The sequence below is a fragment of the Phyllobates terribilis genome, unplaced genomic scaffold, assembly GCF_046119375.1.
Source record: "Phyllobates terribilis strain yellow unplaced genomic scaffold, ASM4611937v1 Scaffold_4__5_contigs__length_816908805, whole genome shotgun sequence".
NCBI classification, from domain to species: domain Eukaryota; kingdom Metazoa; phylum Chordata; class Amphibia; order Anura; family Dendrobatidae; genus Phyllobates; species Phyllobates terribilis.
The window spans coordinates 8,655,523-8,678,636 of record NW_027362764.1 but is presented as its reverse complement, the minus strand read 5'-3'; the positions used below and the strand labels follow the sequence as shown (position 1 = coordinate 8,678,636).

Below are 23,114 nucleotides of genomic sequence, written 5' to 3'. Positions count from 1 at the left end.
GGGCAGCGCGTACGGGAACATAACAGGAGGACGGGGCAGCGCGTACTGGAACATTACAGGAGGATGGGGCAGCGCGTACGGGAACATAACAGGAGGACGGGGCAGCGCATACTGGAACATTAGAGGAGGATGGGGCAGCGCGTACGGGAACATAACAGGAGGATGGGGCAGCGCGTACAGGAACATTAGAGGAGGACGGGGAAGCGCGTACTGGAACATTAGAGGAGGATGGGGCAGCGCGTACGGGAACATTAGGGGAGGACGGGGCAGCGCATACTTGAACATTACAGGAGGATGGGGCAGCGCGTACGGGAACATAACAGGAGGACGGGGCAGCGCATACTGAAACATTAGAGGAGGATGGGGCAGCGCGTACGGGAACATTAGGGGAGGACGGGGCAGCGCATACTTGAACATTAGAGGAGGACGGGGCAGCGCGTACTTGAACATTACAGGAGGATGGGGCAGCGCGTACGGGAACATAACAGGAGGACGGGGCAGCGCATACTGAAACATTAGAGGAGGATGGGGCAGCGCGTACGGGAACATAACAGGAGGATGGGGCAGCGCGTACGGGAACATTAGAGGAGGACGGGGCAGCGCGTACTGGAACATTAGAGGAGGATGGGGCAGCGCGTACGGGAACATTAGGGGAGGACGGGGCAGCGCGTACTTGAACATTAGAGGAGGACGGGGCAGCGCGTACTTGAACATTAGAGGAGGACGGGGCAGCGCGTACTTGAACATTAGAGGAGGACGGGGCAGCGAGTACGGGAACATTACAGGAGGATGGGGCAGCGAGTACGGGAACATTGCAGGAGGACGGGGCAGCGAGTACGGGAACATTGCAGGAGGACGGGGCAGCGAGTACGGGAACATTGCAGGAGGACGGGGCAGCGCGTACGGGAACATTACAGGAGGACGGGGCAGCGAGTACGGGAACATTACAGGAGGACGGGGCAGCGAGTACGGGAACATTACAGGAGGACGGGGCAGCGAGTACGGGAACATTACAGGAGGACGGGGCAGCGAGTACGGGAACATTACAGGAGGACGGGGCAGCGAGTACGGGAACATTACAGGAGGATGGGGCAGCGAGTACGGGAACATTGCAGGAGGACGGGGCAGCGAGTACGGGAACATTACAGGAGGACGGGGCAGCGAGTACGGGAACATTGCAGGAGGACGGGGCAGCGCGTACGGGAACATAACAGGAGGACGCGGCAGCGCGTATGGGAACATTAGAGGAGGATGGGGCAGCGCGTACGGGAACGTAACAGGAGGACAGGGCAGCGCGTACTGGAACATTAGAGGAGGATGGGGCAGCGCGTACGGGAACATAACAGGAGGACGGGACAGCACGTACGGGAACATAACAGGAGGACGCGGCAGCGCGTACTTGAACATTAGAGGAGGACGGGGCAGCGCGTACTTGAACATTACAGGAGGACGGGGCAGCGAGTACGGGAACATTACAGGAGGATGGGGCAGCGAGTACGGGAACATTGCAGGAGGACGGGGCAGCGAGTACGGGAACATTGCAGGAGGACGGGGCAGCGAGTACGGGAACATTGCAGGAGGACGGGGCAGCGCGTACGGGAACATTACAGGAGGACGGGGCAGCGAGTACGGGAACATTACAGGAGGACGGGGCAGCGAGTACGGGAACATTACAGGAGGACGGGGCAGCGAGTACGGGAACATTACAGGAGGACGGGGCAGCGAGTACGGGAACATTACAGGAGGATGGGGCAGCGAGTACGGGAACATTGCAGGAGGACGGGGCAGCGAGTACGGGAACATTACAGGAGGACGGGGCAGCGAGTACGGGAACATTGCAGGAGGACGGGGCAGCGCGTACGGGAACATAACAGGAGGACGCGGCAGCGCGTATGGGAACATTAGAGGAGGATGGGGCAGCGCGTACGGGAACGTAACAGGAGGACAGGGCAGCGCGTACTGGAACATTAGAGGAGGATGGGGCAGCGCGTACGGGAACATAACAGGAGGACGGGACAGCACGTACGGGAACATAACAGGAGGACGCGGCAGCGCGTACGGGAACATTAGAGGAGGACGGGGCAGCGCGTACGGGAACATTACAGGAGGATGGGGCAGCGCGTACGGGAACATTAGAGGAGGATGGGGCAGCGCGTACGGGAACATAACAGGAGGATGGGGCAGCGCGTACGGGAACATAACAGGAGGACGGGACAGCACGTACGGGAACATAACAGGAGGACGCGGCAGCGCGTACGGGAACATTAGAGGAGGACGGGGCAGCGCGTACGGGAACATTAGAGGAGGATGGGGCAGCGCGTTCGGGAACATAACAGGAGGACGGGGCAGCGCGTACTGGAACATTACAGGAGGATGGGGCAGCGCGTACGGGAACATAACAGGAGGACGGGGCAGCGCATACTGGAACATTAGAGGAGGATGGGGCAGCGCGTACGGGAACATAACAGGAGGATGGGGCAGCGCGTACGGGAACATAACAGGAGGATGGGGCAGCGCGTACGGGAACATTAGAGGAGGATGGGGCAGCGCGTACTTGAACATTAGAGGAGGACGGGGCAGCGCGTACTTGAACATTACAGGAGGACGGGGCAGCGAGTACGGGAACATTACAGGAGGATGGGGCAGCGAGTACGGGAACATTGCAGGAGGACGGGGCAGCGAGTACGGGAACATTACAGGAGGACGGGGCAGCGAGTACGGGAACATTACAGGAGGATGGGGCAGCGAGTACGGGAACATTGCAGGAGGACGGGGCAGCGAGTACGGGAACATTACAGGAGGACGGGGCAGCGAGTACGGGAACATTGCAGGAGGACGGGGCAGCGCGTACGGGAACATTACAGGAGGACGGGGCAGCGAGTACGGGAACATTACAGGAGGACGGGGCAGCGAGTACGGGAACATTACAGGAGGACGGGGCAGCGCGTACGGGAACATTAGAGGAGGACGGGGCAGCGCGTACGGGAACATTACAGGAGGATGGGGCAGCGCGTACGGGAACATTAGAGGAGGATGGGGCAGCGCGTACGGGAACATAACAGGAGGATGGGGCAGCGCGTACGGGAACATAACAGGAGGACGGGACAGCACGTACGGGAACATAACAGGAGGACGCGGCAGCGCGTACGGGAACATTAGAGGAGGACGGGGCAGCGCGTACGGGAACATTAGAGGAGGATGGGGCAGCGCGTTCGGGAACATAACAGGAGGACGGGGCAGCGCGTACTGGAACATTACAGGAGGATGGGGCAGCGCGTACGGGAACATAACAGGAGGACGGGGCAGCGCATACTGGAACATTAGAGGAGGATGGGGCAGCGCGTACGGGAACATAACAGGAGGATGGGGCAGCACGTACGGGAACATTAGAGGAGGACGGGGAAGCGCGTACTGGAACATTAGAGGAGGATGGGGCAGCGCGTACGGGAACATTAGGGGAGGACGGGGCAGCGCATACTTGAACATTAGAGGAGGACGGGGCAGCGCGTACTTGAACATTACAGGAGGATGGGGCAGCGCGTACGGGAACATAACAGGAGGACGGGGCAGCGCATACTGAAACATTAGAGGAGGATGGGGCAGCGCGTACGGGAACATAACAGGAGGATGGGGCAGCGCGTACGGGAACATTAGAGGAGGACGGGGCAGCGCGTACTGGAACATTAGAGGAGGATGGGGCAGCGCGTACGGGAACATTAGAGGAGGATGGGGCAGCGCGTACTTGAACATTAGAGGAGGATGGGGCAGCGCGTACTTGAACATTAGAGGAGGACGGGGCAGCGCGTACTTGACCATTAAAGGAGGACGGGGCAGCGCGTACTTGAACATTAGAGGAGGACGGGGCAGCATGTTCACAGGGAAGAATAGACCCTTTAAAGACAAGTTGCGAAATAGGATTCACCTAAACAAAATGACATCGCTGTTACCAAAACCTGTTGTTGGGTTGAGTGTTTGTCGCTCTGCTGCGGTGGCTTTGTTTTTCCCGTCTCTTCCTGCTCCGTTATCAGGTGCCAGGCTTCTTTTCTTTATTGTATGTTCTGTACCTTTTTCTGCAATAATTCAATCACCCGATAAATGAAGTTGTGAATTGGTGACCTGATAGTGTTGGAGCGTCCCCACGGTAAGTGTCACACGGGTTTTAGTACATAGTAAATGGGCTGAGATTATATAATAGACACATTTTGTAAGTGAGGGGCGGGTAAGAAAGGTTCACCGTTCTACAACTCAAGCTTCCAGGCAGATGGTTGTCAGAGGGCTTCCCACGTAGAGGGTGACGATTGGTGTAGAGTTCATGTCATGCCGTTGGGGAGTGGGTTAGTTCTCATGAAAGGTTGTATTTTAGGTTGGTTACGGAGAGTGGTTGGATAGGTGCTTGCTGTAGATTGCTGATGGGGTGCTAGTAGAATGGTGGACTAGTGAAGTCAGAGGTTAGATAGTTGATATAGAGCAGGAATGTCAAACTCAAATACACAGAGGGCCAAAATTAAAAACTTGGCAAAGTCGCAAGTCACCCTTGTTATTTATAAAGAAAAAAATGTACAATTGGAAATTTTACCTTATAAAGCCTTAAAGAATAATGGCCCCAAAAAGTCCTCCGTACAGAAAAACGAACCCCACATAGTGCTCCATACCATGGAATGGCCTCACATAGTCCTCATACAGTGTAATGGCCTCACATAGTCCTCCATACCATGTAATGGCCCCACATAGTCCTCATACAGTGTAATGGCCTCACATAGTCCTCCATACCATGTAATGGCCCCACATAGTCCTCCGTACAGAAAAACGAACCCCACATAGTCCTCCATACCATGTAATGGCCCCACATAGTCCTCATACAGTGTAATGGCCTCACATAGTCCTCCATACCATGTAATGGCCCCACATAGCCCTGCATGCAGTATAATGGGCCCCACATAGTCCTCATACAGTGTAATGGCCTCACATAGTCCTCCATACAGTATAATGGCCCCACATAGCCCTGCATGCAGTATAATGGGCCCCACATAGTCCTCCATACAGTATAATGGGCCCCACATAGTCCTCCATACAGTATAATGGGCCCCACATAGTCCTGCATACAGTATAATGGGCCCCACATAGTCCTGCATACAGTATAATGGGCCCCACATAGTCCTGCATACAGTATAATGGGCCCCACATAGTCCTCCATACAGTATAATGGGACCCACATAGTCCTCCATACAGTATAATGGCCCCACATAGTCCTCCATACAGTATAATGGGCCCCACATAGTCCTCCATACAGTATAATGGGCCCCACATAGTCCTCCATACCGTATAAGGGGCCCCACATAGTCCTCCATACAGTATAATGGGCCCCACATAGCCCTCCATACAGTATAATGGGCCCCACATAGTCCTCCATACAGTATAATGGCCCCACATAGTCCTCCATACAGTATAATGAGCCCCACATAGTGCTCCATACCATGTAATGGCCTCACATAGTCCTCATACAGTGTAATGGCGTCACATAGTCCTCCATACCATGTAATGGCCCCACATAGTCCTCATACAGTGTAATGGCCTCACATAGTCCTCCATACAGTATAATGGGCCCCACATAGTCCTCATACAGTGTAATGGCCTCACATAGTCCTCCATACAGTATAATGGCCCCACATAGCCCTGCATGCAGTATAATGGGCCCCACATAGTCCTCCATACAGTATAATGGGCCCCACATAGTCCTGCATACAGTATAATGGGCCCCACATAGTCCTGCATACAGTATAATGGGCCCCACATAGTCCTGCATACAGTATAATGGGCCCCACATAGTCCTGCATACAGTATAATGGGCCCCACATAGTCCTCCATACAGTATAATGGGACCCACATAGTCCTCCATACAGTATAATGGCCCCACATAGTCCTCCATACAGTATAATGGGCCCCACATAGTCCTCCATACAGTATAATGGGCCCCACATAGTCCTCCATACCGTATAAGGGGCCCCACATAGTCCTCCATACAGTATAATGGGCCCCACATAGCCCTCCATACAGTATAATGGGCCCCACATAGTCCTCCATACAGTATAATGGGCCCCACATAGTCCTCCATACAGTATAATGAGCCCCACATAGTCCTCCATACAGTATAATGAGCCCCACATAGTCCTCCATACAGTATAATGAGCCCCACATAGTCCTCCATACAGTATAATGGCCTCACATAGCCCTGCATGCAGTATAATGGCCTCACATAGTCCTCCATACAGTATAATGGCCCCGCATAGTCCTCCATATAGTATAATGGCCCCACATAGCCCTGCATGCAGTATATTGGCCTCACATAGTCCTCCATACAGTATAATGGCCCCGCATAGTCCACCATACAGTATAATGGCCCCACATAGCCCTGCATGCAGTATAATGGCCTCACATAGTCCTCCATACAGTATAATAGCCCCGCATAGTCCTCCATACAGTATAATGGCCTCACATAGCCCTGCATGCAGTATATTGGCCTCACATAGTCCTCCATACAGTATAATGGCCCCGCATAGTCCACCATACAGTATAATGGCCCCACATAGCCCTGCATGCAGTATAATGGCCTCGCATAGTCCTCCATACAGTATAATGGCCCCGCATAGTCCTCCATGCAGTATAATGGCCCCGCATAGTCCTCCATACAGTATAATGGGCCCCACATAGTCCTCCATACAGTATAATGGCCCCACATAGTCCTCCATACAGTATAATGGGCCCCACATAGTCCTCCATACAGTATAATGGCCCCACATAGTCCTCCATACAGTATAATGGCCTCACATAGTCCTACATACAGTATAATGGCCCCACATAGTCCTCCATACAGTATAATGGCCCCACATAGTCCTCCATACAGTATAATGGCCTCACATAGTCCTCCATACAGTATAATGGCCTCACATAGTCCTCCATACAGTATAATGGCCTCACATAGTCCTCCATACAGAATATGGTGCCATTGCTGGACAAAAATTTAGCCCACAGGCCAAGTTTTGACGTGTGATGTAGAGGGTGGTTGGGTGAAGGGTTCATGGTGGGTTGGAGTTAGGGGGGGTGGATGGTGGGTTGACAGACAGAAGCAGATTTTTGGGATTATGTACACAGCTTGGATAAGGTGCTTGTGGAGACTGGGCTGATATCGGAAAGTCTGGATGTTACATTTTACTTGGTGTTTTATTATCAGGGAGTTCTACTGAAGAGGAGCGGAAAATCCCTGAATAAGGAGTGGAAGAAAAAGTATGTGACCCTCTGTGATAATGGAGTACTGACCTATCACCCAAGTCTCCACGTGAGTATCACACCTCACCTGTATTATACTGTATACTGGGATATCACAACTCACCTGTATTATACTGTATACAGGGATATCACACCTCACCTGTATTATACTGTATACTGGGATATCACACCTCACCGGTATTATACTGTATACTGGGATATCACACCTCACCTGTATTATACTGTATACAGGGATATCACACCTCACCTGTATTATACTGTATACAGGGATATCACACTTCTCCTGTATTATACTGTATACTGGGATATCACAGCTCACCTGTATTATACTGTATACGGGGATATCACACCTCACGTGTATTATACTGTATACTGGGATATTACACCTCACCTGTATTATACTGTATACTGGGATATCACACCTCACCTGTATTATACTGTATACTGGGATATCACACTTCACCTGTATTATACTGTATACTGGGATATCACACCTCACCTGTATTATACTGTATACGGGGATATCACACCTCACCTGTATTATACTGTATACTGGGATATCACACCTCACCTGTATTATACTGTATACTGGGATATCACACCTCACCTGTATTATACTGTATACTGGGATATCACATCTCACCTGTATTATACTGTATACGGGGATATCACACCTCACCTGTATTATACTGTATACTGGGATATCACACCTCACCTGTATTATACTGTATACTGGGATATCACACCTCACCGGTATTATACTGTATACTGGGATATCACACCTCACCTGTATTATACTGTATACTGGGATATCACACCTCACCTGTATTATACTGTATACTGGGATATTACACCTCACCTGTATTATACTGTATAGTGGGATATCACACCTCATCTGTATTATACTGTATACTGGGATATCACACCTCACCTGTATTATACTGTATACGGGGATAGCACACCTCACCTGTATTATACTGTATACTGGGATATCACACCTCACTTGTATTATACTGTATACTGGGATATCACACCTCACCTGTGTTATACTGTATACAGGGATATCACACCTCACCTGTATTATACTGTATACAGGGATATCACACCTCACCTGTATTATACTGTATACGGGGATATCACACCTCACCTGTATTATACTGTATACTGGGATATCACACCTCACCTGTATTATACTGTATACTGGGATATCACACCTCACCGGTATTATACTGTATACTGGGATATCACACCTCACCTGTGTTATACTGTATACAGGGATATCACACCTCACCTGTATTATACTGTATACTGAGATATCACACCTCACCGGTATTATACTTTATACTGGGATATCACACCTCACCTGTATTATACTGTATACTGGGATATCACACCTCACCTGTATTATACTGTATACAGGGATATCACACCTCACCTGTATTATACTGTATACTGTGATATCACACCTCACCTGTATTATACTTTATACTGGGATATCACACCTCACCAGTATTATACTGTATACTGGGATATCACACCTCACCTGTATTATACTGTATACAGGGATATCACACTTCACCTGTATTATACTGTATACTGGGATATCACACTTCACCTGTATTATACTGTATAGTGGGATATCACACCTCATCTGTATTATACTGTATACAGGGATATTACACCTCACCTGTATTATACTGTATACTGGGATATCACACTTCACCTGTATTATACTGTATACGGGGATATCACACCTCACCTGTATTATACTGTATACAGGGATATTACACCTCACCTGTATTATACTGTATACTGGGATATCACACCTCACCTGTATTATACTGTATACTGGGATATCACACCTCACCTGTATTATACTGTATACTGGGATATTACACCTCACCTGTATTATACTGTATACTGGGATATCACACCTCACCTGTATTATACTGTATACTGGGATATCGCACCTCACCTGTATTATACTGGGATATTACACCTCACCTGTATTATACTGTATACTGGGATATCACACCTCACCTGTATTATACTGTATACTGGGATATCACACCTCACCTGTATTATACTGTATACTGAGATATCACACCTCACCTGTATTATACTGTATACTGAGATATTACACCTCACCTGTATTATACTGTATACTGGGATATCACACTTCACCTGTATTATACTGTATACTGGGATATCACACTTCACCTGTATTATATTGTATACTGGGATATCACACCTCACCTGTATTATACTGTATACTGGGATATCACACCTCACCTGTATTATACTGTATACTGGGATATCACACCTCACCTGTATTATACTGTATACTGGGATATCGCACCTCACCTGTATTATACTGTATACTGGGATATCGCACCTCACCTGTATTATACTGTATACGGGGATATCGCACCTCACCTGTATTATACTTGGATATTACACCTCACCTGTATTATACTGTATACTGGGATATCACACCTCACCTGTATTATACTGTATACGGGGATATCACACCTCACCTGTATTATACTGTATACAGGGATATTACACCTCACCTGTATTATACTATATACTGGGATATCACACCTCACCTGTATTATACTGTATACAGGGATATTACACCTCACCTGTATTATACTGTATACTGGGATATCACACCTCACCTGTATTATACTGTATACTGGGATATCACACCTCACCTGTATTATACTGTATACTGGGATATTACACCTCACCTGTATTATACTGTATACTGGGATATCACACCTCACCTGTATTATACTGTATACTGGGATATTACACCTCACCTGTATTATACTGTATACTGGGATATCACACCTCACCTGTATTATACTGTATACTGGGATATTACACCTCACCTGTATTATACTGTATACTGGGATATTACACCTCACCTGTATTATACTATATACTGGGATATCACACCTCACCTGTATTATACTGTATACTGGGATATCACACCTCACCTGTATTATACTGTATACTGGGATATCACACCTCACCTGTATTATACTGTATACTGGGATATTACACCTCACTTGTATTATACTGTATACTGGGATATCACACCTCACCTGTATTATACTGTATACTGGGATATCACACCTCACCTGTATTATACTGTATACTGGGATATCTCACTTCACCTGTATTATACTGTATACGGGGATATCACACCTCACCTGTATTATACTGTATACTGGGATATCACACCTCACCTGTATTATACTGTATACTGGGATATCACACCTCACCTGTATTATACTGTATACTGGGATATCACACCTCACCTGTATTATACTGTATACTGGGATATCACACCTCACCTGTATTATACTGTATACAGGGATATCACACCTCACCTGTATTATACTGTATACTGGGATATTACACCTCACCTGTATTATACTGTATACTGTGATATCACACCTCACCTGTATTATACTGTATACTGGGATATCACACCTCACCTGTATTATACTGTATACTGGGATATCACACCTCACCTGTATTATACTGTATACAGGGATATCACACCTCACCTGTATTATACTGTATACTGGGATATTACACCTCACCTGTATTATACTGTATACTGGGATATCACACTTCATCTGTATTATACTGTATACTGGGATATCACACCTCACCTGTATTATACTGTATACTGGGATATCACACCTCACCTGTATTATACTGTATACTGGGATATCACACCTCACCTGTATTATACTGTATACTGGGATATCACACCTCACCTGTATTATACTGTATACTGGGATATCACACCTCACCTGTATTATACTGTATACTGGGATATTACACCTCACCTGTATTATACTGTATACTGGGATATCACACCTCACCTGTATTATACTGTATACTGGGATATCACACCTCACCTGTATTATACTGTATACTGGGATATCACACCTCACCTGTATTATACTGTATACTGGGATATCACACTTCACCTGTATTATACTGTATACTGGGATATCACACTTCACCTGTATTATACTGTATACTGGGATATCGCACCTCACCTGTATTATACTGTATACTGGGATATCGCACCTCACCTGTATTATACTGGGATATTACACCTCACCTGTATTATACTGTATACTGGGATATCACACCTCACCTGTATTATACTGTATACTGGGATATTACACCTCACCTGTATTATACTGTTTACTGGGATATCACACCTCACCTGTATTATACTGTATACTGAGATATTACACCTCACCTGTATTATACTGTATACTGGGATATCACACTTCACCTGTATTATACTGTATACTGGGATATCACACTTCACCTGTATTATACTGTATACTGGGATATCACACCTCACCTGTATTATACTGTATACTGGGATATCGCAAATCACCTGTATTATACTGTATACTGGGATATCGCACCTCACCTGTATTATACTGTATACTGGGATATCGCACCTCACCTGTATTATACTGTATACGGGGATATCGCACCTCACCTGTATTATACTGGGATATTACACCTCACCTGTATTATACTGTATACTGGGATATCACACCTCACCTGTATTATACTGTATACTGGGATATCACACCTCACCTGTATTATACTGTATACTGTGATATCACACCTCACCTGTATTATACTGTATACTGGGATATTACACCTCACCTGTATTATACTGTATACTGGGATATCACACCTCACCTGTATTATACTGTATACTGGGATATCACACCTCACCTGTATTATACTGTATACTGGGATATCACACCTCACCTGTATTATACTGTATACTGGGATATCACACCTCACCTGTATTATACTGTATACTGGGATATTACACCTCACCTGTATTATACTGTATACTGGGATATCACACCTCACCTGTATTATACTGTATACTGGGATATCACACCTCACCTGTATTATACTGTATACTGGGATATCACACTTCACCTGTATTATACTGTATACTGGGATATCACACCTCACCTGTATTATACTGTATACTGGGATATCACACCTCACTTGTATTATACTGTATACTGGGATATCACACCTCACCTGTATTATACTGTATACTGGGATATCACACCTCACCTGTATTATACTGTATACTGGGATATCACACCTCACCTGTATTATACTGTATACGGGGATATCACACCTCACCTGTATTATACTGTATACTGGGATATCACACCTCACCTGTATTATACTGGGATATCACACCTCACCGGTATTATACTGTATACTGGGATATCACACCTCACCTGTGTTATACTGTATACAGGGATATCACACCTCACCTGTATTATACTGTATACAGGGATATCACACCTCACCTGTATTATACTGTATACTGTGATATCACACCTCACCTGTATTATACTGTATACAGGGATATCACACCTCACCTGTATTATACTGTATACTGGGATATCACACCTCACCTGTATTATACTGTATACTGAGATATCACACCTCACCGGTATTATACTTTATACTGGGATATCACACCTCACCTGTATTATACTGTATACTGGGATATCACACCTCACCTGTATTATACTGTATACTGGGATATCACACCTCACCTGTATTATACTGTATACAGGGATATCACACCTCACCTGTATTATACTGTATACTGTGATATCACACCTCACCTGTATTATACTTTATACTGGGATATTACACCTCACCTGTATTATACTGTATACTGGGATATCACACCTCACCTGTATTATACTGTATACTGGGATATCACACCTCACCTGTATTATACTGTATACAGGGATATCACACCTCACCTGTATTATACTGTATACTGTGATATCACACCTCACCTGTATTATACTTTATACTGGGATATCACACCTCACCAGTATTATACTGTATACTGGGATATCACACCTCACCTGTATTATACTGTATACAGGGATATCACACTTCACCTGTATTATACTGTATACTGGGATATCACACTTCACCTGTATTATACTGTATACTGGGATATCACACCTCACCTGTATTATACTGTATACTGGGATATCACACCTCACCTGTATTATACTGTATACAGGGATATCACACTTCACCTGTATTATACTGTATACAGGGATATCACACTTCACCTGTATTATACTGTATACTGGGATATCGCACCTCACCTGTATTATACTGGGATATTACACCTCACCTGTATTATACTGTATACTGGGATATCACACCTCACCTGTATTATACTGTATACTGGGATATCACACCTCACCTGTATTATACTGTATACGGGGATATCACACCTCACCTGTATTATACTGTATACTGGGATATCACACCTCACCTGTATTATACTGTATACTGGGATATCACACCTCACCTGTATTATACTGTATACTGGGATATCACACCTCACCTGTATTATACTGTATATGGGGATATCACACCTCACCTGTATTATACTGTATACTGGGATATCACACCTCACCTGTATTATACTGTATACTGGGATATCACACCTCACCGGTATTATACTGTATACTGGGATATCACACCTCACCTGTGTTATACTGTATACAGGGATATCACACCTCACCTGTATTATACTGTATACAGGGATATCACACCTCACCTGTATTATACTGTATACTGTGATATCACACCTCACCTGTATTATACTTTATACTGGGATATTACACCTCACCTGTATTATACTGTATACTGGGATATCACACCTCACCTGTATTATACTGTATACTGGGATATCACACCTCACCTGTATTATACTGTATACAGGGATATCACACCTCACCTGTATTATACTGTATACTGTGATATCACACCTCACCTGTATTATACTTTATACTGGGATATCACACCTCACCAGTATTATACTGTATACTGGGATATCACACCTCACCTGTATTATACTGTATACAGGGATATCACACTTCACCTGTATTATACTGTATACTGGGATATCACACTTCACCTGTATTATACTGTATACTGGGATATCACACCTCACCTGTATTATACTGTATACTGGGATATCACACCTCACCTGTATTATACTGTATACAGGGATATCACACTTCACCTGTATTATACTGTATACAGGGATATCACACTTCACCTGTATTATACTGTATACTGGGATATCGCACCTCACCTGTATTATACTGGGATATTACACCTCACCTGTATTATACTGTATACTGGGATATCACACCTCACCTGTATTATACTGTATACTGGGATATCACACCTCACCTGTATTATACTGTATACTGGGATATCACACCTCACCTGTATTATACTGTATACGGGGATATCACACCTCACCTGTATTATACTGTATACTGGGATATCACACCTCACCTGTATTATACTGTATACTGGGATATCACACCTCACCTGTATTATACTGTATACTGGGATATCACACCTCACCTGTATTATACTGTATATGGGGATATCACACCTCACCTGTATTATACTGTATACTGGGATATCACACCTCACCTGTATTATACTGTATACTGGGATATCACACCTCACCGGTATTATACTGTATACTGGGATATCACACCTCACCTGTGTTATACTGTATACAGGGATATCACACCTCACCTGTATTATACTGTATACAGGGATATCACACCTCACCTGTATTATACTGTATACTGTGATATCACACCTCACCTGTATTATACTGTATACTGAGATATCACACCTCACCGGTATTATACTTTATACTGGGATATCACACCTCACCTGTATTATACTGTATACTGGGATATCACACCTCACCTGTATTATACTGTATACAGGGATATCACACCTCACCTGTATTATACTGTATACTGTGATATCACACCTCACCTGTATTATACTTTATACTGGGATATCACACCTCACCAGTATTATACTGTATACTGGGATATCACACCTCACCTGTATTATACTGTATACAGGGATATCACACTTCACCTGTATTATACTGTATACTGGGATATCACACTTCACCTGTATTATACTGTATACTGGGATATCACACCTCACCTGTATTATACTGTATACTGGGATATCACACCTCACCTGTATTATACTGTATACAGGGATATCACACTTCACCTGTATTATACTGTATACAGGGATATCACACTTCACCTGTATTATACTGTATACTGGGATATCGCACCTCACCTGTATTATACTGGGATATTACACCTCACCTGTATTATACTGTATACTGGGATATCACACGTCACCTGTATTATACTGTATACTGGGATATCACACCTCACCTGTATTATACTGTATACTGAGATATCACACCTCACCTGTATTATACTGTATACTGAGATATTACACCTCACCTGTATTATACTGTATACTGGGATATCACACTTCACCTGTATTATACTGTATACTGGGATATCACACTTCACCTGTATTATACTGTATACTGGGATATCACACCTCACCTGTATTATACTGTATACTGGGATATCACACCTCACCTGTATTATACTGTATACTGGGATATCACACCTCACCTGTATTATACTGTATACTGGGATATCGCACCTCACCTGTATTATACTGTATACTGGGATATCGCACCTCACCTGTATTATACTATATACGGGGATATCGCACCTCACCTGTATTATACTTGGATATTACACCTCACCTGTATTATACTGTGTACTGGGATATCACACCTCACCTGTATTATACTGTATACTGGGATATCACACCTCACCTGTATTATACTGTATACTGGGATATCACACCTCACCTGTATTATACTGTATACTGGGATATTACACCTCACCTGTATTATACTGTATACTGGGATATCACACTTCACCTGTATTATACTGTATACTGGGATATCACACTTCACCTGTATTATACTGTATACTGGGATATCACACCTCACCTGTATTATACTGTATACTGGGATATCACACCTCACCTGTATTATACTGTATACTGGGATATTACACCTCACCTGTATTATACTGTATACTGGGATATCACACCTCACCTTTAGTATACTGTATACTGGGATATCACACTTCACCTGTATTATACTGTATACTGGGATATCACACCTCACCTGTATTATACTGTATACTGGGATATCACACCTCACCTGTATTATACTGTATACTGGGATATCACACCTCACCTGTATTATACTGTATACTGGGATATTACACCTCACCTGTATTATACTGTATACTGGGATATCACACTTCACCTGTATTATACTGTATACTGGGATATCACACTTCACCTGTATTATACTGTATACTGGGATATCACACCTCACCTGTATTATACTGTATACTGGGATATCACACCTCACCTGTATTATACTGTATACTGGGATATTACACCTCACCTATATTATACTGTATACTGGGATATCACCCCTCACCTTTAGTATACTGTATACTGGGATATCACACTTCACCTGTATTATACTGTATACTGGGATATCACACCTCACCTGTATTATACTGTATACTGGGATATCACACCTCACCTGTATTATACTGTGATATTATACCTCACCTGTATTATACTGTATACTCGGATATCTCACCTCACCTGTATTATACTGTATACTGGGATATTACACCTCACCTGTATTATACTGTATACGGGGAAATCACACCTCACCTGTATTATACTGTATACTGGGATATTACACCTCACCTGTATTATACTGTATACTGGGATATTACACCTCACTTGTATTATACTGTATACTGGGATATCACACCTCACCTGTATTATACTGTATACTGGGATATCACACCTCACCGGTATTATACTGTATACTGGGATATCACACCTCACCTGTATTATACTGTATACAGGGATATCACACCTCACCTGTATTATACTGTATACTGTGATATTACACCTCACCTGTATTATACTGTATACAGGGATATCACACCTCACCTGTATTATACTGTATACTGGGATATCACACCTCACCTGTATTATACTGTATACTGGGATATCACACCTCACCTGTATTATACTATATACAGGGATATTACACCTCACCTGTATTATACTGTATACTGGGATACCACACCTCACCTGTATTATACTGTATACTGGGATATTACACCTCACCTGTATTATGCTGTATACTGGGATATTACACCTCACCTGTATTATACTGTATACTGGGATATCACACCTCACCTGTATTATACTGTATACTGGGATATCACACCTCACCTGTATTATACTGTATACAGGGATATCACACCTCACCTGTATTATACTGTATACAGGGATATCACACTTCACCTGTATTGTACTGTATACTGGGATATCACACTTCACCTGTATTATACTGTATACTGGGATATCACACCTCACCTGTATTATACTGTATACTGGGATATCACACCTCACCTGTATTATACTGTATACAGGGATATCACACTTCACCTGTATTATACTGTATACTGGGATATCACACTTCACCTGTATTATACTGTATACTGGGATATCGCACCTCACCTGTATTATACTGGGATATTACACCTCACCTGTATTATACTGTATACTGGGATATCACACCTCACCTGTATTATACTGTATACTGGGATATCACACCTCACCTGTATTATACTGTATACTGGGATATCACACCTCACCTGTATTATACTGTATACTGAGATATTACACCTCACCTGTATTATACTGTATACTGGGATATCACACTTCACCTGTATTATACTGTATACTGGGATATCACACTTCACCTGTATTATACTGTATACTGGGATATCACACCTCACCTGTATTATACTGTATACTGGGATATCACACCTCACCTGTATTATACTGTATACTGGGATATCGCACCTCACCTGTATTATACTGTATACGTGGATATCACACCTCACCTGTATAATACTGTATACAGGGATATCACACTTCACCAGTATTATACTGTATACTGGGTTATCGCACCTCACCTGTATTATACTGTATACTGGGATATCGCACCTCACCTGTATTATACTGGGATATTACACCTCACCTGTATTATACTGTATACTGGGATATCACACCTCACTTGTATTATACTGTATACTGGGATATCACACCTCACCTGTATTATACTGTATACAGGGATATCACACCTCACCTGTATTATACTGTGATATCACACCTCACCTGTATTATACTGCATACAGGGATATCACACTTCACCTGTTTTATACTGTATACTGGGATATCACACCTCACCTGTATTATACTTTATACTGGGATATCACACCTCACCAGTATTATACTGTATACTGGGATATCACACCTCACCTGTATTATACTGTATACAGGGATATCACACTTCACCAGTATTATACTGTATACTGGGATATCACACTTCACCTGTATTATACTGTATACTGGGATATCGCACCTCACCTGTATTATACTATATACTGGGATATCACACCTCACCTGTATTATACTGTATACAGGGATATCACACTTCACCTGTATTATACTGTATACTGGGATATCGCACCTCACCTGTATTATACTGGGATATTACACCTCACCTGTATTATACTGTATACTGGGATATCACACCTCACCTGTATTATACTGTATACTGGGATATCACACCTCACCTGTATTATACTGTATACTGGGATATTACACCTCACCTGTATTATACTGTATACTGGGATATCACCCCTCACCTTTAGTATACTGTATACTGGGATATCACACTTCACCTGTATTATACTGTATACTGGGATATCACACCTCACCTGTATTATACTGTATACTGGGATATCACACCTCACCTGTATTATACTGTATACTGGGATATCACACCTCACCTGTATTATACTGTATACTGGGATATTATACCTCACCTGTATTATACTGTATACTCGGATATCTCACCTCACCTGTATTATACTGTATACTGGGATATTACACCTCACCTGTATTATACTGTATACGGGGAAATCACACCTCACCTGTATTATACTGTATACTGGGATATTACACCTCACCTGTATTATACTGTATACTGGGACATTACACCTCACTTGTATTATACTGTATACTGGGATATCACACCTCACCTGTATTATACTGTATACTGGGATATCACACCTCACCGGTATTATACTGTATACTGGGATATCACACCTCACCTGTATTATACTGTATACAGGGATATCACACCTCACCTGTATTATACTGTATACTGTGATATTACACCTCACCTGTATTATACTGTATACAGGGATATCACACCTCACCTGTATTATACTGTATACTGGGATATCACACCTCACCTGTATTATACTGTATACTGGGATATCACACCTCACCTGTATTATACTATATACAGGGATATTACACCTCACCTGTATTATACTGTATACTGGGATACCACACCTCACCTGTATTATACTGTATACTGGGATATCACACCTCACCTGTATTATGCTGTATACTGGGATATTACACCTCACCTGTATTATACTATTTACAGGGATATTACACCTCACCTGTATTATACTGTATACTGGGATACCACACCTCACCTGTATTATACTGTATACTGGGATACCACACCTCACCTGTATTATACTGTATACTGGGATATCACACCTCACCTGTATTATACTATATACAGGGATATTACACCTCACCTGTATTATACTGTATACTGGGATACCACACCTCACCTGTATTATACTGTATACTGGGATATCACACCTCACCTGTATTATGCTGTATACTGGGATATTACACCTCACCTGTATTATACTGTATACTGGGATATCACACCTCACCTGTATTATACTTTATACTGGGATATCACACCTCACCTGTATTATACTGTATACAGGGATATCAAACCTCACCTGTATTATACTGTATACAGGGATATCACACTTCACCTGTATTATACTGTATACTGGGATATCACACTTCACCTGTATTATACTGTATACTGGGATATCACACCTCACCTGTATTATACTGTATACTGGGATATCACACCTCACCTGTATTATACTGTATACAGGGATATCACACTTCACCTGTATTATACTGTATACTGGGATATCACACTTCACCTGTATTATACTGTATACTGGGATATCGCACCTCACCTGTATTATACTGGGATATTACACCTCACCTGTATTATACTGTATACTGGGATATCACACTTCACCTGTATTATACTGTATACTGGGATATCACACCTCACCTGTATTATACTGTATACTGGGATATCACACCTCACCTGTATTATACTGTATACTGAGATATTACACCTCACCTGTATTATACTGTATACTGGGATATCACACTTCACCTGTATTATACTGTATACTGGGATATCACACTTCACCTGTATTATACTGTATACTGGGATATCACACCTCACCTGTATTATACTGTATACTGGGATATCACACCTCACCTGTATTATACTGTATACTGGGATATCGCACCTCACCTGTATTATACTGTATACGTGGATATCGCACCTCACCTGTATTATACTGTATACAGGGATATCACACTTCACCTGTATTATACTGTATACTGGGTTATCGCACCTCACCTTTATTATACTGTATACTGGGATATCGCACCTCACCTGTATTATACTGGGATATTACACCTCACCTGTATTATACTGTATACTGGGATATCACACCTCACTTGTATTATACTGTATACTGGGATATCACACCTTACCTGTATTATACTGTATACAGGGATATCACACCTCACCTGTATTATACTGTGATATCACACCTCACCTGTATTATACTGCATACAGGGATATCACACTTCACCTGTTTTATACTGTATACTGGGATATCACACCTCACCTGTATTATACTTTATACTGGGATATCACACCTCACCAGTATTATACTGTATACTGGGATATCACACCTCACCTGTATTATACTGTATACAGGGATATCACACTTCACCAGTATTATACTGTATACTGGGATATCACACCTCACCTGTATTATACTGTATACAGGGATATCACACTTCACCTGTATTATACTGTATACTGGGATATCGCACCTCACCTGTATTATACTGTATACTGGGATATCACACCTCACCTGTATTATACTGTATACAGGGATATCACACTTCACCTGTATTATACTGTATACTGGGATATCGCACCTCACCTGTATTATACTGGGATATTACACCTCACCTGTATTATACTGTATACTGGGATATAACACCTCATCTGTATTATACTGTATACTGGGATATCACACCTCACCTGTATTATACTGTATACTGAGATATTACACCTCACCTGTAATATACTGTATACTGGGATATCACACTTCACCTGTATTATACTGTATACTGGGATATCACACTTCACCTGTATTATACTGTATACTGGGATATCACACCTCACCTGTATTATACTGTATACTGGGATATCACACCTCACCTGTATTATACTGTATACTGGGATATCGCACCTCACCTGTATTTTACTGTATACTGGGATATCGCACCTCACCTGTATTATACTGTATACGGGGATATCGCACCTCACCTGTATTATACTTGGATATTACACCTCACCTGTATTATACTGTATACTGGGATATCACACCTCACCTTTATTATACTGTATACTGGGATATCACACCTCACCTGTATTATACTGTATACTGGGATATCACACCTCACCTGTATTATACTGTATACTGGGATATTACACCTCACCTGTATTATACTGTATACTGGGATATCACACTTCACCTGTATTATACTGTATACTCTGATATCACACTTCACCTGTATTATACTGTATACTGGGATATCACACCTCACCTGTATTATACTGTATACTGGGATATTACACCTCACCTGTATTATACTGTATACTGGGATATCACACCTCACCTGTATTATACTGTATACTGGGATATCACACCTCACCTGTATTATACTGTATACTGGGATATCACACTTCACCTGTATTATACTGTATACTGGGATATCACACCTCACCTGTATTATACTGTATACTGGGATATCACACCTCACTTGTATTATACTGTATACTGGGATATCACACCTCACCTGTATTATACTGTATACTGGGATATCACACCTCACCTGTATTATACTGTATACTGGGATATCACACCTCACCTGTATTATACTGTATACGGGGATATCACACCTCACCTGTATTATACTGTAAACTGGGATATCACACCTCACCTGTATTATACTGGGATATCACACCTCACCGGTATTATACTGTATACTGGGATATCACACCTCACCTGTGTTATACTGTATACAGGGATATCACACCTCACCTGTATTATACTGTATACAGGGATATCACACCTCACCTGTATTATACTGTATACTGTGATATCACACCTCACCTGTATTATACTGTATACAGGGATATCACACCTCACCTGTATTATACTGTATACTGGGATATCACACCTCACCTGTATTATACTGTATACTGAGATATCACACCTCACCGGTATTATACTTTATACTGGGATATCACACCTCACCTGTATTATACTGTATACTGGGATATCACACCTCACCTGTATTATACTGTATACAGGGATATCACACCTCACCTGTATTATACTGTATACTGTGATATCACACCTCACCTGTATTATACTTTATACTGGGATATC

The 23,114-nt window shown here is 43.1% G+C and overlaps 1 protein-coding gene across 5 annotated transcripts in view; it reads left to right on the top strand.

Moving 5' to 3' along the window:
* The window catches only part of AGAP3 (ArfGAP with GTPase domain, ankyrin repeat and PH domain 3), a 447,006-nt gene that overhangs the window by 313,373 nt on the left and 110,519 nt on the right, over positions 1–23,114 (top strand). For all 5 annotated transcript variants that reach the window (XM_073677119.1, XM_073677116.1, XM_073677118.1 and 2 more), the window contains one exon: positions 7,229–7,333. In XM_073677119.1, coding sequence (XP_073533220.1) covers positions 7,229–7,333 — 105 coding nt within the window. The remainder of the gene's footprint in view (positions 1–7,228; positions 7,334–23,114) is intronic.